The sequence below is a fragment of the Alosa alosa genome, chromosome 6, assembly GCF_017589495.1.
Source record: "Alosa alosa isolate M-15738 ecotype Scorff River chromosome 6, AALO_Geno_1.1, whole genome shotgun sequence".
In the NCBI taxonomy this organism is placed as follows: Eukaryota; Metazoa; Chordata; class Actinopteri; order Clupeiformes; family Clupeidae; genus Alosa; species Alosa alosa.
The window spans coordinates 27,932,903-27,955,589 of NC_063194.1; the positions used below are offsets into that span (position 1 = coordinate 27,932,903).

The window sequence follows — 22,687 nt, forward strand, 5'->3', positions numbered from 1 at the left end:
GAAACGTTCAGGCGGCGCGGTGGTACCTGGAAGTGTGGCTCGTTGAGGATGCTGGCGAGCTCGGCCACTGTGTTGCTGCGGTGGGTGAAGGGGCTCAGGTCCCGCAGGATGTCCTGCACCAGCTCCATCGGATTCTCCGGCAGTGTGTGTCCCAAACGCTCCAGACACAGGCCCAACATACGATTCACAGACATAGTTTCACACACCCCCAAATATGTGTGTGTCCAAACACACACACACACACACACCCAACATATACACACAGACATAGACACACACCCCAACATATACACACAGACACAGACACACACACACACACAGACACAGACACACACACACACCCAACATATACACACAGACACACACACACAGACACAAACACACACACACACACACACACACACAGCATATACACACAGACACACACACAGACACAAACACACACACACACACACACACACACACACACACACAGACAGCAATATACACACAGACACACACACACACACACAACATACACACACACACACACACACACACACAAACACACACACACACACACACACAAATATGTGCTTATTTAAAAACGGGTCCCTGTTATAGCTCCACTCCACCATGCAGTACTTTGCCAGTCCAGTTCTGTGCTGTGACAGCGTTTGATGTTCTAATTGAGCAACTGGGGCACGGGACCCTTTGGAACAGATGGGTCTTCACACTGACGGAGACACACTGATGTGCCAGATCACTGTCTGGGCCTTGTTTCCTCTATGTGATTATGGCGGAGCGCCAACACTCTGAAGTGCACTCTCAGACAATTAACGGACTCTAAGGGCCTGATGCAAAACATCAGGAGCGGCGCACGGAAGAGAGACGTTAAACAGAGCTACGCTTTCAGAGCTGCTGAGCTGCGCTTACTGTTTTCATTAAACGGATGACTGTTCTAAGTGACCGAGAGTACGGTATGCTTACGTTTAGCTTTGTAAACTTTACTCAATGTGGCGTACGGTGCAGGGAGTCTGTGGTGTGGGAACGGTTATGTGAATTCCAGGGAAGTCAATACACATTTTGTTATGCTAATGGTTTGCGCTACTGTTTTTGTTTTTGCTACACAGCATTGAGGCTGAAGTTCAGATTAACCTCATCACAAGACATCACGTGTCATCAGGTGTTGTCAAATGTGTCACAACTTCAGCTTAAGACTAACTTCATCTAAGGTGATCATCAGACTTTATACTGTGATAGGTCCTTCCATCCAGCAATCAACAAAATAGAAATAATTTAGTCACAAGGCATTAGTAAAATGTTCTGTGATAGATACTCGCTAATCGCTTATTTAAATTTGAAGCACAGAGAGCTGCAGACTACTGTGTCATTCATGGGGCCATGTAACTGTTGCTCCTGTAGATGCTGTTTGATAGAAGTTTTGGAGTCCTGCATGCAAACTGATCTTCTGTTCCTCATTTTTAGAGGCTATATTTAACTCCAACTGTCACTTCTGATCTGCCCAGAGGGAAGTGGATCTGACATGGAGACACTTGCTGCAGGATGGAGAGTGGCCAAGCTTGAATGTTTGTGTGCTGATGAGCGAGTAATTGGTTGTGCGTGTGTATGTGAGTTCAAAAGCTGGTTGCTAAATAACATTGATTGCTTCTGTCTGTTTCAAGCTTTTTTTCCCAGTAATTTTTAACATTTCCCCAACACACTTTAAAACTTTTGTGAATATAGGTGTATTTGTTTTGGCTAATATCTGAAACGTATTTCCTTATACATACAAACACAGTGGACATATCTGAAACCTATATCGAATGCCTAAATATTAGGATATATGTCACTTACTGGCTGCGATCAGACAGGACTCAGTTTTTGCAATGAGATCTGCCTTTTTTAAATTGGCAGTAAATGTTTTTGCAGAGACGCCCTAAGTGCCTTGAATTGAAAAAAAAATCGTGGCTACCGTATTTTCCGGACTATAAGTCACACTTTTTTTCATAGTTTGGCTGGTCCTGCGACTTATAGTCAGGTGCGACTTTTATATGAAAAAATTATATAATTGAACATGTTTTTAAATGTTAATTTATATGAAATGATAGCTTCAGCGAAAGTTCTACTAGGAAGACTCGTAGTGTAGCTTACTCCTCCCATGCTTACACCTAATCATGCCAATCTTAGCTTTGCCTACGGGAAAGCCCTGCAATCTGATCATTCACTCATTCAATCAGCCTAGCCTATAGGAATTCAGTGGGCTCTTTAAATATGTACCACCTAACACTGCTTCTGCTTCTCAGTGCAGCTGACTTTGGCGTCCTAGCTCAGGCTTCCACGTGGACCTGGGCTCTCTGTGCATTTTACATTCGCCCCTTCTGCCCCTCCAGTGGCGTATATTTGTTACAATCCTACAGCGCTCGTTTGCTGCGCTGTTCAGACTCAATAGGCCCTTCAGTCAGGGCCACTGCATGTCGCTTCATCGCTAATCTCTGCCTATCGGAGCCAGTCACGCTCACGCTGTTGCAGCCTTCAATTCCACGATAGCCTACTGCCGGGTTAGCCGTCCTCGCGAACTTTGTTCCAGGCCCATGTCGTTTCGGCAACAATTTCTCAAAGCTTCAGCGCCTGGTTGGTAAGGTTATCGTGCTCTCTTCCCAAGCTCCTCGAGCTGGGCTACACTCTACCCACTGTCATGCAACCTGCTTGCCAGCGATATTCGGTGGGCAGCAAACAAACTGACTTGTCTGACGCGGTTTAACTTTCACTTAAGCCTCCTTACATAATTCCTGCTGATTTTTATAATCCTTGCGATTTGTGCTGTAAATTGCTGGCCTGCACCACGCTGCCGTTGAACCCAACCCTGTATTAAGACCTGTTTAATTGATGTTCTACACTCACTGTGGTTATCTCGATGTCTACCTTGGTTAAGCGTTGTCAAACCAGTTGTCTTTTTGCGTAGCCTCTTAATTTGCCTCGCTGTTCGTTGGGCTGCATAGGCACGCCGGCCCATGGTCATCAATTGCCAGTATGTCACACAAGCTATTATCTAGGCAATAATAGGTGTTTTCTTTTCAATGCCCGTATTATGTCAGTGTTCATGAGCTGACACCACAGTGTGGGCTCATGCCCACATGGTTGAGCTTTTAATTAAGAAGCTGTGTCATTTGTGTATGCAACATATCCTTCTAGCGTCTTTTGTATGTTTAAAATGTCTTTTCTGATTCCGTATCGTGTGTTGGGTTCCTAGGAATTCTATGGCAGGCCTCACTTTGCTCACTGCCCACCAGTGGGTCGCTTCCAGCACTCCATATATTGGTTTTAATGGTTACCGGCTGTTCATGATTATGTCGGCAATTTTACATTTTGCTACTTGTGGTTTAAATGGTGGCCTATGCTGGAAGTTAGTTGATCGACTACCAAGCGTGGCCGTTGGCTGGTTGTTTTACCGATGACGATGCTACATGTAAAGCCTGTCTAACCACTCCTTCCTTCTCGCAGGTCAAACGGAGCGGTCCATCATCACTGGCAGACTCAAGTCTCCTTCAGGCCAACGCCCGGCCCTTCATGCACTCTCTTTAGACACAACGGGTCTCTGCGTGTCCACGTGATTTCAGCCCATCTAGTCATGCCATCAGTCACATTGATTGCTGTTATTTCGAATTACCGTTTTAGCAGGATCTCTGCAAATGTGTACTCTAATTTCCATTCTCCTATTTTGCCTTGGCTGTTTTGTTTTTGGCAGATATGCTCACCCGGTGATCGCGCCAGGGAGGGCGTGCAAGTTCCTTTTACATTCTCCTCCCAATCTTTAATTGCTAACCCTGCAGGTGCATCATGCCTCCCTCTTCCGTTGAGGGGATGCAGTTAGATCAATGGAGAAGCAGTTCCACATATCACACTAACATCTACTTTCTTACAGGGATGGCAGTGCCGGTTAACAGAATCACGCAATCGTGTGGATCATGTTTCCAGTTCATACTGGAGGGGGTCATCCCTCCGTCTTCTTCACAAATCTCCCGAAGGCCAGCTTTTCGAGGATATCTCCTCTTGTAGCACGGCTTAAAAACTAGCCTTCCTAATCCCAGCACTTATCACCTGTCTAGAACTGACTCTTGACTGTGTAAAACCCGCACTCACTGATGCACTTTTCGCTATTGTGCTCTACCTTCTAAATTGTTTTAATTGCACTGGCATTGTGGGAGAATTGTTTTAGCTTTAACCTGTTTGCCGTCACGTTGGTCTAGGTTGCCCTAGGCGCTGGTTGCCCAGCTCACTGTCCAGGTTGCCTTGGACGCCGGTTGTTCCGGCTCATGGCCTGCGTCTAGGTTGCCCTAGACGCTGGTTGCCCAGTTTGGTCCAGGTGGCCCTGGATGCGGTTGCCCGCCATCATGTCTGTCTGGGTTGCCCTAGACACTGGTTGCCCAGCTCATGGTTCAGGATACCGCTATACGGTCAATGTTAACTGCCTGATTCCGACATCGACGCAATTGGATGACACTACGCCTGTCATCTGTTTAGATCGCCTCTGGCCCGCTTATATCAGCTACACAGATATTGGTTCCCCGCGATGCAAGGGGGGCAAAGTTACGTGCATCATACTCCTTGCCAGACTCGAGTCTCTCCCTGAGCAAAACGCTTCATTGAGAACTCTGGATTCCCAGGGTACATTGTCAGCGGCTTTGATTAAAAATGTCCTGGCCACATGGAATGTCACGTGAATGCACACCCCTCCACTCACTCAGGGCCAGTGCTTGGCGATGACTAATATAATTTCTGCATCCAGTTGGGCGATATGTATCGCTTATTCTCTCCTCATTGCTACCTTTACTCATTGTCTCTCCAGCAGCCAGTTCTAAACTGTACTATCCTGCCACAGTGGTGCAGCTGGTATAGCAAGCTCGCGTTAAGTCATTCTCAGAGCTCCTCTGCCCACTGAGATGCATAAGCACCATGATGGTACCCCAGCACTCATCTGTTCGTTGTCTCGTCATATTTCAGTTACATGTTTCTTCCTCCTGTCACATACAGGCATGAATTGTCCTGAAGTCCTTTGTCTCATTAAGGTCATGCTTTCCTCGCATTACTGATGCTGCTCATCTTATTTTGGGGGCTTTCCAAGAGCAGGTGCTAAGGTGTAGCTCACACGCATCCATCTTGGCCTTGGGTCTGCAGCTCAATGCATTCATCTCACTCTAGCCGCTACAGGTGAGCTATCGAACCAGAACACACATCTGGCTTCACAAGCACTAGTCTTCTACAAAACTAGTCATAATGCTTATTTATCCTAAATATTAAACCACATGACCCCGGGGTAATATGCTCAAGCACCCATATCAACTAACTCATTGCTCCGGTCCCAAGCATCTGCAACCACAAGCTCTATTCCCCTGCATTGATCCTGAGTACATCATGTTTAACCTTTTAACCCTAACCATGTTTTTGCTTCCCCTGGTCCACTTCATTGGTAGACTTCAGGGGCCCTGACATTTTAAAAGCGGACATTGAGAACTTTGAAAAAGCACTGGTAGTTTACTTACAAGGCGATTTATACAGACAGTATCTTCCGCGAAGTTTAGCGTTTGCAGCCATCTTGAATTTAGTCACAATAAGTCGAGTTAGCAGTAAGAATGAACAGGTATGATATAGGGATCAGATTCCAAAAATAATTCGAGTGGAAATGCATGGATTCCAGTTTCTTCCAGTAGCAGCAACTGAATCCATGGAATCCATGAATTATTTTGGAATCTGATCCCTTTATCATACCTGTTCATTCTTACTTTACCATTCAAGATGGCTGCAAAGCTAAACTTCGTGAAGATACTGTCTGTATAAATCGTCTTGTAAGTAAACTACCAGTGCTTTTTCAAAGTTCTCAATGTCTCGTTTTAAATGTCAGGGCCCTCGAAGTCTACCAATGAAGTGTGGAGATACATTGAGCCTAAGTAAATGGGTGTAAAACGGTGATTTATTTGCATGGCTAGCCCGATGCGAGGAAGCACCACTATTGAAAAAGCTGTTGGTAACATCGGCTAACTAGCCAGATTTTTGGAGTGCAGGGGACAAGCTGAGATGGGCTATGAGACATGCGTTCTCTTTTCGGTATCATGTTTCAATACACTTTAGGTCAATATCACACCGAATTCTCCTTTAAATGTAACCTCTCTTCAAAGAGGTTCACTTCTCACTCATTTCATCGGGTAGCAAGACTGCCGGCCAAAAGGGCTATCCCGCCATCCATCAGGATGCATCAAACTAACTCCTCTTGACATTTTCGATGCTCAGAAGTTGCTCTCCCATGTTAACTCAGGTACCTCATTTTACCTTCGCCAAATCCTGGTGGCGGTGGTTAAATTCTGGCATTCGCCTTGCACTAATCGCTGAAACATATTGGGGCCCAGCATGCCGGTAGCTTGTGGTGATTTAGTCTCAGCCATGGGCATATTGCCCTTTTCACTGGTTGCCCAGCTTCGTTCGGCGACATTATGGTTCAGGTCACTTCTGCCGATTAAGCCCGGCTCGCGGATGCACGTCTAGGTTGCCCTAGACACTGGTTGCCCAGTTTGGTCCAGGTTGCCCTGGATGCCGGTCGCCCGGCCATCACATCGGTCTAGGTTGCCCTATACGCTGGTTGACCAGCTCATGGTTCAGGTCGCACCGTATGCCGGTTGCCCGGCTCGTGACGTTCGTCTAGGTTGCCCTAGACGCTGGTTGCCCAGTTCGGTCCAGGTTGCCCTGGATGCCGATTCGCCGGCCGTCCACGTTGGTCTAGGGTTGCCCTAGACACTGGTTGCCCAGCTCATGGTTCAGGTCGTCGTCGCCCGGTTGCCGGCTCGTGGCGCTTCGTCTAGGTTGCCCTAGACGCTGGTTGCCCAGTTAGGTCCAGGTTGCCCTGGATGCGGTCGCCGCCGTCCACGTTGGTCTAGGTTGCCCTAGATGCTGGTTGCCCAGCTAATGGTCCAGGTTGCCTTGGGCGCCGGTAGCCGGCACGCCTCGGTGGTCTAGGGGTTGCCCTAGACACTGGTTGCCCAGCTTCGCATAAGCACTAAAGTCTAGGTTGCTCTGGATGCGGTGGCCTGGGCTCGCCGCGATGTACTAGCTTGCTAGTCACTGAAGCCCAGATCGTGAAGTGCTTATGGTCCAGGGTTGCCCTGGGCCCGGTTGCCGCCGCCCACTAAATTCTAAATCCCACTAAAGCATGCTGTGGGCCCCACTACAACCCTAGGTTTATGGTTAACACCTAGCTACTTTAAAATTCTGTCGGCGCCCTGGCACAGCCGTCTTCACCCCGCCCAGTCATGCTGTTTAATTCATCTTGTATGTATACTAATGTCTCTGCTCCTCTCAGAACCAGATTACTGAGTCACCGCCCTGGCGTGGCATCACTCATCCTTTTGGGGTAGGCTCCCGCCCTGCCTTCATCCATCGGCGGGAGGCGAGATCCGTTCATCGCTGGGCCGGATCGAGGCGGGCCTACGCCAAAGACTGTTACCTATTCAGGACTCTTTCATGCTTGCATCCAAGCCATTCCTTTACTAATTAAATTGTTAACTGATTCTATTCTGTCTACTGAGTCTTTCTGGTAGAACTGACATGAACCCTACATGAAACATTAGAGAGAGCGCTCTCAAATGCACAAGTCCTGTGCACTTTCAGTCAGAGATTAGTGCTTGCACTATGCCTGAAACACACGTGCATACTTAAATGCTCAAATTATGGCCGGGATTCTATTCATAGCCGGGCCTCAGATTCGGACAAATAAAAGCCAGTATAATTTTGCTTCAATTTAACTCATAAAAGAGCTCTTCTTAATAATGTATATTGTTGGTTGGTTTAATATTGTTGCCAATGAAAAGCTAGCAGTCACGCACGCAGCCCCTTTCTGAGCTAGAGGCTGAAGCATTAACCTACATTTAAACACAATTGTTGCTGCCAGGTATCAGCCTACGAATTTTATATATAAAAAAGTAAATCATGCATAATTTATAAAATAATTAAATTTAGTCTAAGACCTCTTTGGCTATATGGAATAAGGTTTCCCTTGCAGCACAGCACACGTTCCATGAATGAATGAAAGCGGATGCCTCTTCTCGCAATAAGCGGATGGAAATCCCGACACTCTTTCATACATGAAACTTAATGAACCATTGCCATTGATAGCCTGGTATGCCGCTCCTATAACGAAAAGTATAGGCATATGTCTCACAGTAAAACGCAAGAAATAAAGGCCTATAGCTGACTCGAATAGCCTACAAGCCATGGTCCAAATAAAGGTGCTGTGCTTTGCCCAGACATAATTTGAGGATTTACGATAGTCTGTCCCCTAAACATTCCTCACCCGTTATCTAGACATGCATGAAAACATTTGAAAACTAAACTCACTGCCATGTAATATTTGATCGCTGTTTTGCTACCAATTATCTTTCACGTGAATATGCACAGAAAGTGAAAGTAGGCCTACTATGCTCTCCGTGTCTGTAGCTGTCTGTTCACGTCCGCAATCGATTATAACGTTCCTCAAATGGAGAACACATCCATGTTCTCTCGCGTTATATTATATGCTGTCATGCATCTGTGTTTGCAAAATTCATGACGGTTCCTGATCGCTAAACGTTTGTTTTCCTTTCCTGTCGATAGCGGTTGGTGTAGAAGCACCTATAGGCTAGGCTATAATTTGACTTTAGCGGTGACAAATCCTGCTGAGAGAGAGAGAGAGAGAGATAGGCACCTCCAAAGTGGTCCTGCGCGCGCGCGTGTGTGTCTCTGTATGGGGTTCAATTGAAGTCAGAGTTGGTCTGTCCAGTCAATAGTCCCGCATTCAGGCCGCTCCATTATTAGATTAACATCAGACAGCGCTGTAAAATGTGTGGGAATTTTTCGTGGCTAGAGTTGCGGGACTTTTATTAGTATGCTCAATACTTAGTAATAATTTATGCGCAATACCCTGCAATCCCGCGCTGAAATTTAGGCCCTGGTTTTAAATGTGCATCTTTTTTTCTCACGCTCCCTCGGAGGTGGCCAGCGAGTATTCGTTCTGTTGCCAGCTTGTGCCAAAATATCGTCCAACATGCTTGATTGCATTGCATTTTCATGTACCACATCAGCATTTTCACATCAGCAGCCTTCGGCTTGCCTCTTGCCACTATTCACTCTTTCATCTTCAACATTCCCTGTAGAATTCTCAATATTTTGGCCTCAATGTGTCCAGTTACATAGTCTGTCTGTTCTTAGTCTTGGATTTTGTGAAATAAATTTCTAAATATCACCTGCTTGCTGCACGTCCTTTTAAAACGCATTTATTCTGCTGCCGGCTTGTATCTCCACGTCGTCCAAAATGCTTGATTGCATTACATTCTCCACATTTTTAGCTAAATTTTCATGTACCACATCAGCATTTTTGTTCAGTGAATCTTTTGTAAATTGCTTTACAATTACCGTCGGGCCTATAGGCCTATTGCCTGGCTTGCCTTAGCTCGTCATCGTCCTTTTAAAACCGCTTCTTTTCTCTATTATGAGTATTTAATCTGCTGCCAGCTTGTGACTCCATATCGCCCAAAATGCTTGATTGCATTGCATTCTCCACATTTTTAGCTAAATTTTCATGTATCATATCAGCATTTTTGTTCAGTGAATCTTTTGTAAATTGCTTTACAATTACCATCGGGCCTAGGCCTATGCCTGGCTTGCTTCAGTCACGTCTAAAACTGCATCTTTTTCTCTCTCATGAGCATTTAATCTGCTGCCAGCTTGTGACTCCACATTGCCCAAAATGCTTGATTGCATGTATTCTCCGCATTTTAAATACATTTTGGTGTACCACATTGCATTTTCTTTCAGTGAATTTTTTGCTTTGCAATTACCTTGCCCTCCTCTTGGCTGCCTTCACTCCTTTGTCTTCATTAACATTAATCTTTTTGGCCTCAATAATCCAGTTACATAGTCTCTGTTTTTGGTTTTGTATTTTGTGAAATACTTTTCTAAAGACATAGTCCGGTGCGACTTATATATGTTTTTTTCCTGTTCATGATGCATTTTTTGACTGATGCGACTTATACTCAGGAGCGACTTATAGTCCGGAAAATATGGTACTTTGTTTTTCCCACGGTAAGTGTTCATGTGCTTTGCCGTCGGAATGTGTGACAAACACGGATGCCACAACAAAGGTTTAAACATACGCTCACTAATCCTAAATAAACAACTTTATTTGCTTAAAATATAGTGTAAAGACTCTTGTGAAAGAAAGATGTGCAGCTTTCAAGTGACAAAAACGGCAAATTCCCAAGTTCACATTAAAACTGTTGGACATGATTGACTACATTGACTACAAACGAACTACAAAGTGACGACAAAAGTGATGACGATCCCCTAACTGGGCAATTCTGTTAGCAAAATCTAGCCCTAGCTTCCGACCTCGGACTCACACATTACATGACTTGAATGATGCGGAATGATGATGTTTTCACTGGGAAAAAGGTTTTTCCGATGCCCATGAACGCTAGGTCAGGTTGTCTGACGAGAAGCGTTCTCGTACAAATCAGAGGACCTCCAGTTTACAACGAGCTCTGACTACTTCAAAACCAAAGATGGCCACGCCCTGTGTTTACTGTAATTAGTGGTGATCTTTTACTCTTCTTTTTACTGCTTAGCAAATTTGAGTCCATTTGAATTGCTAGTACACATTGCAATGCCTCATGCTGTCTTGTTGTGCATGGAATATCATGTATATCATGTATATCATCGAATATTCGATCGGCTCGTTGTGTTGTGAAGAACGTAAACGCAAACCAGAATGCATACAGCTCGGTCCCACAAGGAACTGACATCATTTCAATAGTTACGAGTTGTCACAAGTTGGCAGCACGTACCATCGGAACGCACGATTAGTGTGGCTGACATGACCAGTTGGGTGTGAATGGGGCATACTTGTGTTAGTGTGGCTGACATGACCAGTTTGGTGTGAATGGGGCATACTTGTGTTAGTGTGGCTGACGTGACCAGTTTGGTGTAGATGGGGGTAGATTGTGTTTGTGTGGGTGAAGGGGTGTGTGTGTGTGGATGTGGTGTCTTGTGTTTGTGTGGGTAATGGGGCTGTGTGTGTGTGTGGATGGGGTGTCTTGTGTTTGAGTGGGTGAAGGGGTGTGTGTGTGTGTGGGGATGGGGTGTCTTGTGTTTGTGTGGGTGATGGGGTGTATGTGTGGGGGGATGGGGTGTCTAGTGTTTGTGTGGGTAATAGGGCTGTGTATGTGTGTGTGTGTGGGTGGGGTGTCTTGTGTTTGTGTGGGTGAAGGGGTGTGTGTGGATGGGGTGTCTTTTGTTTGTGTGGGAAATGGGGCTGTGTGTGTGTGTGTGTGTGTGTGTGTGTGTGTGTGTGTGTGTGTGTGTGTGTGTGTGTGTGTGTGTGTGTGGGTAATGGAGCTGTGTGTGGATGGGGGGCCCTGGGAAGGATAAACTCACCACGGGGCTCTCCATGATGCCCTTGAGGAAGATGAGGTCGAGGTCATTGGCAGTGGTGGAGCTGTTGCTATCGCTCAGGGTGTCTAGAACCTGAGGCACAGCCGCTGAGAGAGAGAACACAGAGAGTCAGAGAGAAAGAGAAAGAGAGAGAGAGATAAAGTAAGAGACAGAGAGTGAGAAAGTGAAGCATGAAGTATAATAATGCAATATGTCTCGTTCTTTGAGCTTCCATGATGGCATTGACATACAATAAACTATTCAAGTTTTGTATAAATATAGCAGGCTTATGGAATTTAGAGCATAGCAACAGAGGTGACAATATGACATATAATTATGATATTTGGGGTATGATGCCATATTATTGCAATTTTTACATTTTAGAATTCATAGGGTATTCAATCGATTCTGCGATACATGGTTACATTTTTGTATGGAGTCTCTGCAGCCATCTTGGCCCAGTAAAATTGTCCTTTACGGACTTTCTTACCATTTTCCGCTCTGACACAAGAGAAGAATAAGGTCTTGTACCATATTGTAGACTGCAGAGGACTATCAAATCAGGATATTAAATACAATACTGTACATATTGCAATATTTGGTGCCACGTGGATATTATATATTGTGCTGAAAATCTCACAATGCTATTACACTAAAAAGTAAAAATACTACTACATGCCATTTACCTGCTGTAATGGAAATGTCTTGCAATTACAAAAAACAGCAGAGTTGGCAATGATAAAAAGTTAGCTAGCTTGCAAATCAATGCAAGTGTTTCAAATGTCTACAGTATGACAAAGATGATACAAAATGTAATTACCTATAACATACTATCTAAAAAGGTGGCAGAGTTCACATACTGTAGCTTTAAAAACAGTGACGCATGAAACCCAACACTAACTTTAGACACTGCAAAGTAAAACGCTACAACTGCAGAATAATCTAACACACTTGCACTGTTTTTTATGCTGAGTTGAGTGCATTCAAAATAACATTCATTAGGCAAAACCCAAAAAGCCACAAACAGACAGGCTCTGACAGAACCACATACACTGTTCCACTCCTGTAAGCAAGCCCAAGCCCACCATGTTTTACTGGGTACTGCTGCCGCACTGTGGGATGCAATGAAACCGATAAATCATTCTTTATCATCATTTTCCACCTGTTCCACTAGTCCACCATAGACTGTGAGATTCACATAAAACACACTTATGCCTCCCAGCTGTGACTTCCTTTAGTATCAGTTCTGTGTTTTAAAACATCTAGTCTAGTGTCATTGAATCAGCATTTAATGTGTTTTTTTTTCTCCAAAGTGGAAAGTAGAACCCTCATTTATAAAGCAGCAACTCAGTTCTTCCGTCTACCATTTTATCAGTGTATAAATTCCCTTTGACTGAGCTTCCAGCAGGTTCATTAGAGTGAATACCAAGAACCATACATGAGAAAAGTCAATATTCTGCCCCAAGCATAAATGATCTCGAGTCGGCATGAAAAAATGATGACCAGAGGATCATCAAGGACCGCTGAAGTGAACCGAGGGTTTTAGACGGCTCTCTGTGACTTAGAAATGGTTAAGGGACGCTCATATGAAATATCTATTCATTTACAGATGTGAAATGGTTAAGGGGCGCTGTAAATGGTTAAGGGGCGCTCATATGAAATATCTATTCATTTACAGATGTGAAATGGTTAAGGGACGCTCATATGAAATATCTATTCATTTACAGATGTGAAAGAAAGGAAAGTGATACCCCAGGGCTGTTGATGGTTGAAGGGAGATGATAGTGTCCTAAGAGCCTACTATGCTAAGCTACTATGCTAAGCTACTATGCTAAGCTACTATGCTAAGCTTTATAAAGTTAGGAGTCCATGTAGCAGTTAATTTTCAGTGTGTGTACTATGTGTATACTCTGTGTGTGTGTGTGTTTGTGTGTGTGTGTGTGTGTGTGTGTGTGTGTGTGTGTGTGTGTGTGTGTCTCGTCTGTGTTTGATCCTCTTAATCGATTATTCGAGATCAAGACCGACGGCCGATGGCCGCCTCTAATACACACACTCCAGGTTCTGGGGCCAGGGACGGGTCAGATCAGAGTGCTGGTGATTGAGCCTCTGGGGTCTGCCTGCCACGTGACCCATGCCACCAGCGGTGTGATAACACAAACGACCACACTGTGGCTTTTACTCTCATCCCCTGTCCTCTAATCTCTGTGTGGACTGATAACACTGAGCCACTGGGAGCTCTAAGTAGCAGCACTTCAGCAACTATCAGGAGAGGATTAAATCCAATACAAAAGCTTCCTCATGGTGAGATTGGCGGGTAAATAACAAAATATAGCCCTAAACAGCCTAAAACTACAGATTCCTTAAGGACAGCCTTTAGAGACCTGGGAAATAATGGTAGTAACAAATTCATAATGGGAAGTACCTACAGTACATGCTACTTTTGCTCACCTGGGAAATAAAGTGGTTAATAATATGTACAGTGTATTAATAAAGCTGATGTTTGGGTTCTGCTTCAGGATCAGCTATAATTAGGACATTACTGTCATGACGTGCCTTTAGTGCATGCAATCAAGTGACAGCTAACCGCTAGGCTAACTAATACAGTAAGATATACGTTTTTTTAATACTGTAAATGATTAAAGCAACAGCTAACCGCTAGGCTAACTAATACAGTTAAATATATGTTGTGTTAATATTGTAAAGGATTAAAAGAATGTTCCGGAGCAAAAACAACCTAGTCTATTTTCAGAAGCTAACAGGTTCAAAATGTTGTTTGAGAGCATAATTACATTAATTGGTAGAGTTTTGAGCAAGAACAATGAACGCTGCATTCCTTAATCGACTTGTTATGCCTTCCTTAAAGGTGGCCGTGATAAGAAGAAAGCTAAGGTAGCCTAAAACACACCCTTTATAAAATATTTTTTTATAACATTTTGAAACACTTACAACATTTACAATACTTAAATTTGTCTGTAGACAAACCTTACCACACTACCACAGAAGTGTCATTCTATTTTGAACATTGTCAGTGGTGTAAAATATTTTGTTTGTGACGTGAGCATATGCCCGGTTCGCTTTTACTGTAAGCCAATTTCGTGTTAATGCAAATGACATTCTTGCTCAAAACTTCACCAATCATTATAATTATGGTCTCAAACAACATTTTGAACTTGCTAGCTTCTGAAAATAGACCCTAGGTTGTTTTTGCTCCGGAACTTTCCTTTAAAGGAGCAGTAGTGATCTCGTTGTAAAAGACATGCTGGGGGCGCTGTGGTGCAACTGGCACACCCGTACCACACTCAGGTCCAAGTGGCCATGGGGACCCGGGTTCAAGTTAAACCTGAGTCTTTTTCCAATCCCACCCCATCTCTCTCTCCCACTTGCCTCCTGTCAGTCTCTTGACTCTTGACATGCTTTAAAGTCCGGTTTGGGTCTAGTGCAACAATAATGTAGTTCTGAAAAAGAGTTCCTGTTTCTTCTGTCGTTATTCTTATATTGTATGGTATTTTCATGCTTGTGTGTAGACAATTTAATGGGACCTTAAACATTAACTAATACATTAATCTTTTATCATTCTTCTAGACCTATAAAATATTTAGAGACATTTTATATTTTGACAACCAAAATATCTTACTCTACATTTAAATAATGTTGAATCTGAATGAATTAATTAATACTGACATAGCCCATTCATACCCAGTGTAGTTGTCATGGTAGATTAGTTGAAGGAGCTTTTAAAGGAGAGAGAGAGAGAGAGACATTATGCTTATCATATTTCTGTATTGGGTTTACTATATTTCTGTATGTTCTATGCTTTGGTAACACTTTTTCCCTTTAAACTGCTTGTCAATAAAGCCTACTGAATATAAGGGAATTGAGAGAGAGAGAGAGAGAGAGCAAGACAGTAATGGTTAGATGTTGAGTCACGACTGAATCCAACTCACCAGGCTCCGTGCCGGTTGATGCCACAGGCATGTTGACTGAATCCCTGGACTGGACAGGTTGAGGGAAGCAGGAAGAGAGAGAGAGGAGGGAGACAGAGACAACTGATCAAGGGCTTGTTTCAACAACATTTTTGAGTTCTTGCTGTATGTAGGATCATAAGATTCTGCCACAGATGCACTAGCGGGGTACACACAAGAAAAGGGCACATAATCTATGCAGAGAGAGAGAGGGGAGGGGTAGATAGAGAAAGGGAGAAAGGGAGAAAGAGAGAGGGAGAGAAGGGGGTTGATAGAGAGAGAAATAAAGAGAGAGGGAAAGGGGAGAGAGAGAGGGAGGATTGGGTAGATAGAGAGAGAAAGGGAGAGGGAGAGAGGAGGGGGTAGATAGAGAGAAAGGAGAGAGGGAAAGAGAGGGAGAGAGAGAGAGGGAGGATGGGGGTAGATAGAGAGAGAAAGGGAGGGGGAGAGAAAAAGAAAGGGGGGGGGTGAAACGAGCAGGAGGGAGCATCTGGGCATGTTAATCTGTGGTTGCTATGACTACATATAGCCTGGTCTATACATGAGAAATGGTGTGTGTGTGTGTGTGTGTGTGTGTGTTGTGTTGGGGTGCAGGGCTTGAGGGGGCGTTGAGAAAACAAAAGGCCACAACATGCCCCAACCATTCTAATGGTAGATGTGCACAATAAGACCAAAGGAGCCTCAGAAACAGTGGCAGGTGCAGACTGGAGAGGAGGTGGAGGACGGCAAAATAACACACACACACACACACACACACACACACACACACACACACACACACACACACACACAGACACACCCCCTTCCCACTCTAATAGTTCCTGTGTTTGAATAAATGGCACACCACAGAGAGTGTACATGCACTAGGTATTGGAATTAAGAGTATAAATAGTGAGACAGCTAGAGAGCTAGCTTGAGAGAGTGGAGAGATGACAGAGGAAGTCTCGGCTCACTAGGCCAACATTAACACAGTCTCTCACATACCAAGCAGCCAAGCCAAGCCACAATCCTCCAATATCTCCAGGCTGTCAAATATTCTCACTTAGTGGGCCCATTGATTCTGACATAAGATCTAAAAGAGCGTCTAAATTTAAAAAATCCAATATTAAGACAATTTTTTTAGCAGTTGATTTTTACACTACGGAGGCCTTTAATTAACTCTTCAGCCTTGTCAGTTTCATAATGAAATCAGCTCAAATGGATTCCAACATTTACAGCAATGAAATCCATTTAAACAGAAATCCCCAAGTAAATAACACATCGATTACCCTGGACACACTCATGATGCTGACACAGATACACACATTTTTTTTTAATGACCAAGCCTGTTGCTATGGTGACACTGATGTTAGCCGTGCTGTTAGAAGCACTGCACATCCAGTGCGATATACACACCCCTCACTGTGATAGAAAACATCGGAATCATCTGAACAGCGGATTGATGCTGTTTCATTCAGACCCAATGACTATCCGGTAAAGATTACCATTAATGTTTCGTCCAAACCGCCTAAAACTAACATTCCTGACCAAAGAAACTCCTAAAACTTTCAATGGAATTTTACCACTTGTACACTTCAACTAGTTAAGGATATCATCTGAATATGATAGGACTATAGATATGCATGGTATGATAATACATTACCAGATCTCCACCTACTTATCAGAGGGCTCTACTAGAAAGGCTACTACACCTTTCTGGATGCCCTACTTCCTTGAGGGACTTTAGGTAATGCATACCAATAACCACTCTGGGTCACTATGGATTCCCGGTTTCCTGGTCTCTGAGGAAGTGAATCTCAGTCATCCATTAGGATGTGTTAAGAGGCCCAGAAGGTCATCTCTCGCTCCTCACCTTCTCGTGCGTGTTAACAACCTGACATTTGCCTCTGCGCGTGCGGAATGTTGATGAGGAGGATAGGGACAATGTCAATTAGGAAATGTAATTGCTTGTTTGATGCACAGGTGAATCACTCAGAGAGCCTCTGGACTGACAGGCTGGCTTGGCTTGGCTTGGCTTGGCTCTCTCTTAGTCAAACATACATGAATATTTATGCTTGTTTGTCAGTGAGAGTGAGACAGCACACGTTTTCTGATTTGAGGAAGATACTGTGTGCAGACATCATGGCTTTGGGCCTACTCTCAAAAGTAAGTGATTTGTATTTATTTTGTTTCATTGTCTTTACAGTCCTCCACATCTAGGAAAACATTTGAAGCAAAAACAAACAAACAAATAAATAGCCTGAAAAATAAATATTATGCATTCAGGAGCAGGGATGCCTCTCAGTCACTCATTATCTCATTCAGTCAGCACACAGAATCCCCCAAACAACCCTCCTGGGACGAAGAGGGCAAGTGGACTTTGATGGATGGGAAATCCCAGCTCTATATTCAGACAGCATGGAGGAGGCTACTCAATGACGTGCCAGAACCTTAACTTACAACTTGAATTGGAACTTGGATAGGGTTAGAACAGAATGTCTGAACACAAAATCTGCACCCACTTTTCTCTTAGTGGTTATGGGTAGATTATGAATAGATCCTACATGACTTATATTCACAGTTCAGAGATTATTAAGACTGCTGAGGCATTGCCGTGGTGATGATTCATCTAACAGAAGAGGATTTTAGTCCCTAGCCCTTTGGTGAAGCCTCAGTTTATATAAATATGTATGAAATAAAGGCTTGAGTATCCAGGAGTTTAGTGGATTTGAGGTCAGTGCTGATTAGCATTTCTACCCAAGAGTTGATTTATTTATTTACACAGCTCTAGCCAACACATCCCCAAAGCTAAAGACAAAGGGCTTCTCTGGATCTTGGAGAAAAGGGGAACAAACACTTAAGAAATTAAGTAAGAAATCACTGCTAATTTGGTCTGTCAACGATGACAAAACAACCTCATTAGACACTAAAAGTACCTTTTAAAAAATATCCAATGAAAAAGAACAAACAAGATATGAATATACAACCTCCCAAACTCCACAAAGAAAACATAATTATGCACACCGTAATTGCTCATCATTTGCGGAAACAAACAAAAACAAATGTCTTATGCAGCTGTATCAGTGTGAGGAGTTGTTATTGTTGTTATTGTTCTCTGACACAACGTGGTTCCAGTCAGGTCCTGTCATGGGCTGGCTCTCACCATTAGGTAGACTAGACTCGCTCCAGTGGTGGCATACACACACAGACTGCAAGCTCAGCATCAGTGGCATCCCCCTCTGGGACTGGATATGGGGGGCTACCCCCCCGGCCCCTCTACCTACCCACACGCCTCCCTAAAGTGGCAGCTGAGGACGTGTAATTAGGCTGGCTGGCTATCTGAACACCAGCCATCTCCCAAATGACTAGCTCCTTCCTCATTTCCCTCACCTGCGTACTATCACTTCATTCCTCCAATAAACATCCATTTCTTCCTTATTCCTCCTCTCCTTCATTTCAACATTTCATTCCAAACTATTCTCTGGTCTCAAACAACCACTCCTGTTTCCCATCACTCAAGCCTAGTCTGCTTCCTGGTTTCAACAGTCCCTTGTGCACATATACGGGTCCTTCCTTGTGGTCATTTTATGACATTGTGCTAACAACAGGCCACTCCTACGACATCACACACACACCCCTGACTCACCATCTGCTGTATCAACCCCCATGGTGTGGACTGAGGCCGAGACCCGCCCAATGTGTGTGTGTGTGTGTGTATGTGTGTATAGTCTGTGTGTATGTGTGTGGTATGTATATGCGTGGTATGTGTGCCAGTGTGTGTGTGTGTGTGTGTATGCGTGTTGTATGGTGTGCGTGTGTGTGTGTGTGTGTGTGTGTGTGTGTGTGTGTGTGTGTGTATTTGTGTGCATGTGAGTGGTGTGTGTGTCTGTGTGTGTGTATATGCATATTCGTGCATGTGTGTGTGTCTATGTGTGTGTATATATGTGTGTGTGTGTGTGTGTGTGTGTGTCAGTGCAGAGTCTGCCTCCTGCCTTATGCCTCTTGCCTCGCCAGGGACCTAACACGGACATCTTCACAGCATATCGGAGCCACGCTCCTGTCATCTTCATATCACAGTTAACACTCATTGTCAATGGCCAGCCAACTGCCCAGCCTCCTCACTCTCCAGGCTGTGTCTGAATGAGGGGTGTCCACAACACCATGGCAGAGAGCAGGATGGATAGAGAGGTTCCGGTTGCAGTTGATGTATCAAACTGCATCCTCCTTATTTCGGATGTAAAACATGCAAGAGATCAATTTAAATGGACATTTTTAAACACTATTTTCCTCAAAAAAGGTGCATAAACATTTGTCATTCTAGCGTCTTTCTCCACTATTCTGTTCAGTCCAGAGATTGCCAATTGTCTATTTATAAATATAAAAACTCAGTAACTCAGTTACTCAATCTTTAATTTTTGAACCAGTCATCTCCCACTCTTGTTTTGGTCTTGGCAATGCTATTAAGATGCAATCACTTGTTGCCTCTCGTTCATATATTTATTAATTTCACTTTACAGCCTATCACACCAATAGGCTACATAGCCTTGACACAGACAAGCATAATTTTAACTCGAGGGGAAAGTGCTGATTTGACTTTCCAAATAAAGAAACCTTCACACATACAGTAACGAGTTATTAGATAGATAGATAGATTAGATAGATAAATAGAGTTATTTGCACTATTTGGGCTACATCAGAATTGACGTCTACAGTGCTATGGAATCCATTTGTCTGCAACTACAACAAAACATCTCTCTGTAGAAAGGAACAGCTTGTTGACCTGAAGAGTGACAACAGGGTGAAAAACCACAACCCCCTGTGTAGCATTCGAGAATATCCCCAAACTCTCGGAATGCGCATTAAAACATATAATTTCAGTAGGCTAGATCAGTCACTTGCACAGCAATTGCTTTTCCAAACTGACGCTGGGTAAAACAATGCAATACAAGGTTGTGTGTTTATATTCAACACTGAGCTGAAAAATTAACAGCTTTGAAAAAATACTTAACATTTTGTTTCACATTGAGCTGAGTCTTACCATTCACGTAGCCAACAGAATGATGTCAATAATAATAGTGGCCTACTATTACTACTACTACTCATAACACGGCTACTAATAATAATATATGCAATAATTATTATAAAATAATAATAAATATTAATAAATATTGCTGCTAGCGACAATGAACAGGGTCCAATCATTTTTTAGAGCATGGGGATAGGCCTACTGGCTGTTTGGGCATTGAGATTATAGAATTGCGGAAAAACTGAGGAAGAGTAGAATTGAAATTGCAGAATGTAGGAGGCCTACATACCGGTACATGTAGGTTCCAGTGATGACTATGGCTTTCTATTTGGCTTGGCAAATCTCGGGACACTGTCAACTTTAAAAGTAGATTGTGGTTCAAAAAAGGTTGGGCACCCCTGCCCTACTGTCTGAGAACAGCGTGCTAATCACGCTCCACAACAGCACATTACTCTCTGACATGGAAAAATAAGGGACCAACAGGGATGGGCGATAGCCTATAGACTGTAAACTTGGCTATAACACAACATTTCATCCTGGGTATAAAGTTTGCACAAGGTCTCCTCCTAAAGCATTGTAACATGAATGATATTCCTCTTTTTTAAGTCGCTCGCTTTCAATAAAAGTGTCGGGTAAGTGAATAAATTTAAATGTAAACGATGATATGAAAATAGCAGCCTACCATTCAATAACCTACTATCTTGCCACAAGTCACATCAGCCAAAGACATTACATCACAGCAATCTCTGTTTCAGTTTCCTGCTGTATTTTGATGAACTAATGCACAACCACTTTCACTGACAGTTTTGGGATCTCACAAATAGAATGCCAATTGGAAAGCATGTTGTACAATACCACTACTTTCATACTTGGCTTCAGTGGTCAAACGCCAAATATTCCAACTCAGAGGCATCTCAGCTGTTTTTGAGCGCAGTGTTTTCAGGAGATTGATGGAGATGTTGGGAGAATAAAGCAAAGTAGGTTAAGAATTTTCTAGAAAACAGACTACTATTTATACACCTGACGTGAGTTTGCTCCAGTGGCTTGGAGTCAGTCAAATGGACTAACAGGGAGGAAATGCCTCTTCGCTGTCAGAAAGGTTGTCTGTTGTTTACATATGACTAGATAGTGTTGGTACAGAACGATGTTACATAGAAGTATTTTGTGTGTGTGTGTGTGTGTGTGTGTGTGTGTGTGAATGTGCAGAGGTTCATAGTGGCTATAAATTGGACAAGAAGATCCATACACAGAGATCAGCTGTAGGATAGACTTGACAGACACACAGGATGGAGTAACAAAAAAGGGTTTGAAATTAATCAAATGTAAATAGTAAATGTTAATAGTTTAAACTTCTAGTCAATTTCATGTCAAATACAGTTATTTCATGTTATCTCAATATCCATGTCTTTGTTGCCCAACCACATTTCTTTACCCTCTCCAGTCAAATGTTCTGGCCTAAATTATGCCACTGTCATCAGAAATTGTCATAGGTTTGTTATTATATGTTGATTAACTACAGTAAGAATCCTGTGCTGTTGTGCCTCCATGCATAATAAGCCAACAAGGGCTACACGTTTATTAGATCATGCTCTGATTTTGGCCTTGTGGCAGCAGGAGCAGCAATAAAGAGTAGACACATTGCCGGGCCACCAAACATACATTATTAATTTGCACCCTACACTAAAGAACGAACATTGAATATGTTTTTCAATGGAAACTTCTACGTAGCACGGCATTTTGGTTCTCTAAACATTATCATTCTCATTTACGAACCGCTCCGCACTAAGATAAACAATGCGATGCATGCACAATGGCAATGTTTCGTCCTGGTAGTAGGTCTGTCTGTCTGACTGACTGGGAGGAAAACATATGGCTGCGTTGACTAGGATGAGGAACATGAAATAACACGTGAGCATATAACGTCAGCAAATCAACCAAATGCTCTATTTACAGGTAACGAAGACGTTATTATAGCACATTTCTATTATCAACACTAACCTGTGCTCTCGTGGTCGCGTCGTTGTCTGTGTTTAATTTGATGTAGCCTCCCTGGTCCGCCACCAATCATCAAATCACAGTCCAGCCGACGCGTACCCTTAAAGGGGAAACGCATTGATGTGGGCCTCACCAATCTCGCGGCACTGATCTCTGATGCCATTTTCAGTCACGAAACGTGTTACTTTAAGAGGCACCACGTCCGTGCTCGGATGCTTTTTATTGTTTACTCATTGATCTTCATTTATTCGATTGATGTGTTCTTTTCTTCTAAGCTAGGCCTACTTTGTCC

At 43.5% G+C, this 22,687-nt stretch overlaps 1 protein-coding gene across 1 annotated transcript in view; it reads right to left on the bottom strand.

The window, feature by feature from the left end:
- Positions 1-22,461, bottom strand: part of mpp2a (MAGUK p55 scaffold protein 2a) — a 36,599-nt gene extending 14,138 nt beyond the window's left edge. Inside the window, 5 exon segments of the mRNA XM_048246527.1 lie at positions 27-148; positions 6,139-6,165; positions 11,433-11,540; positions 15,378-15,426; positions 22,399-22,461. Coding sequence (XP_048102484.1) covers positions 27-148; positions 6,139-6,165; positions 11,433-11,540; positions 15,378-15,408 — 288 coding nt within the window. The 5' untranslated portion in view covers positions 15,409-15,426; positions 22,399-22,461.
- Between the last annotated feature and the right edge of the window lie 226 nt (positions 22,462-22,687).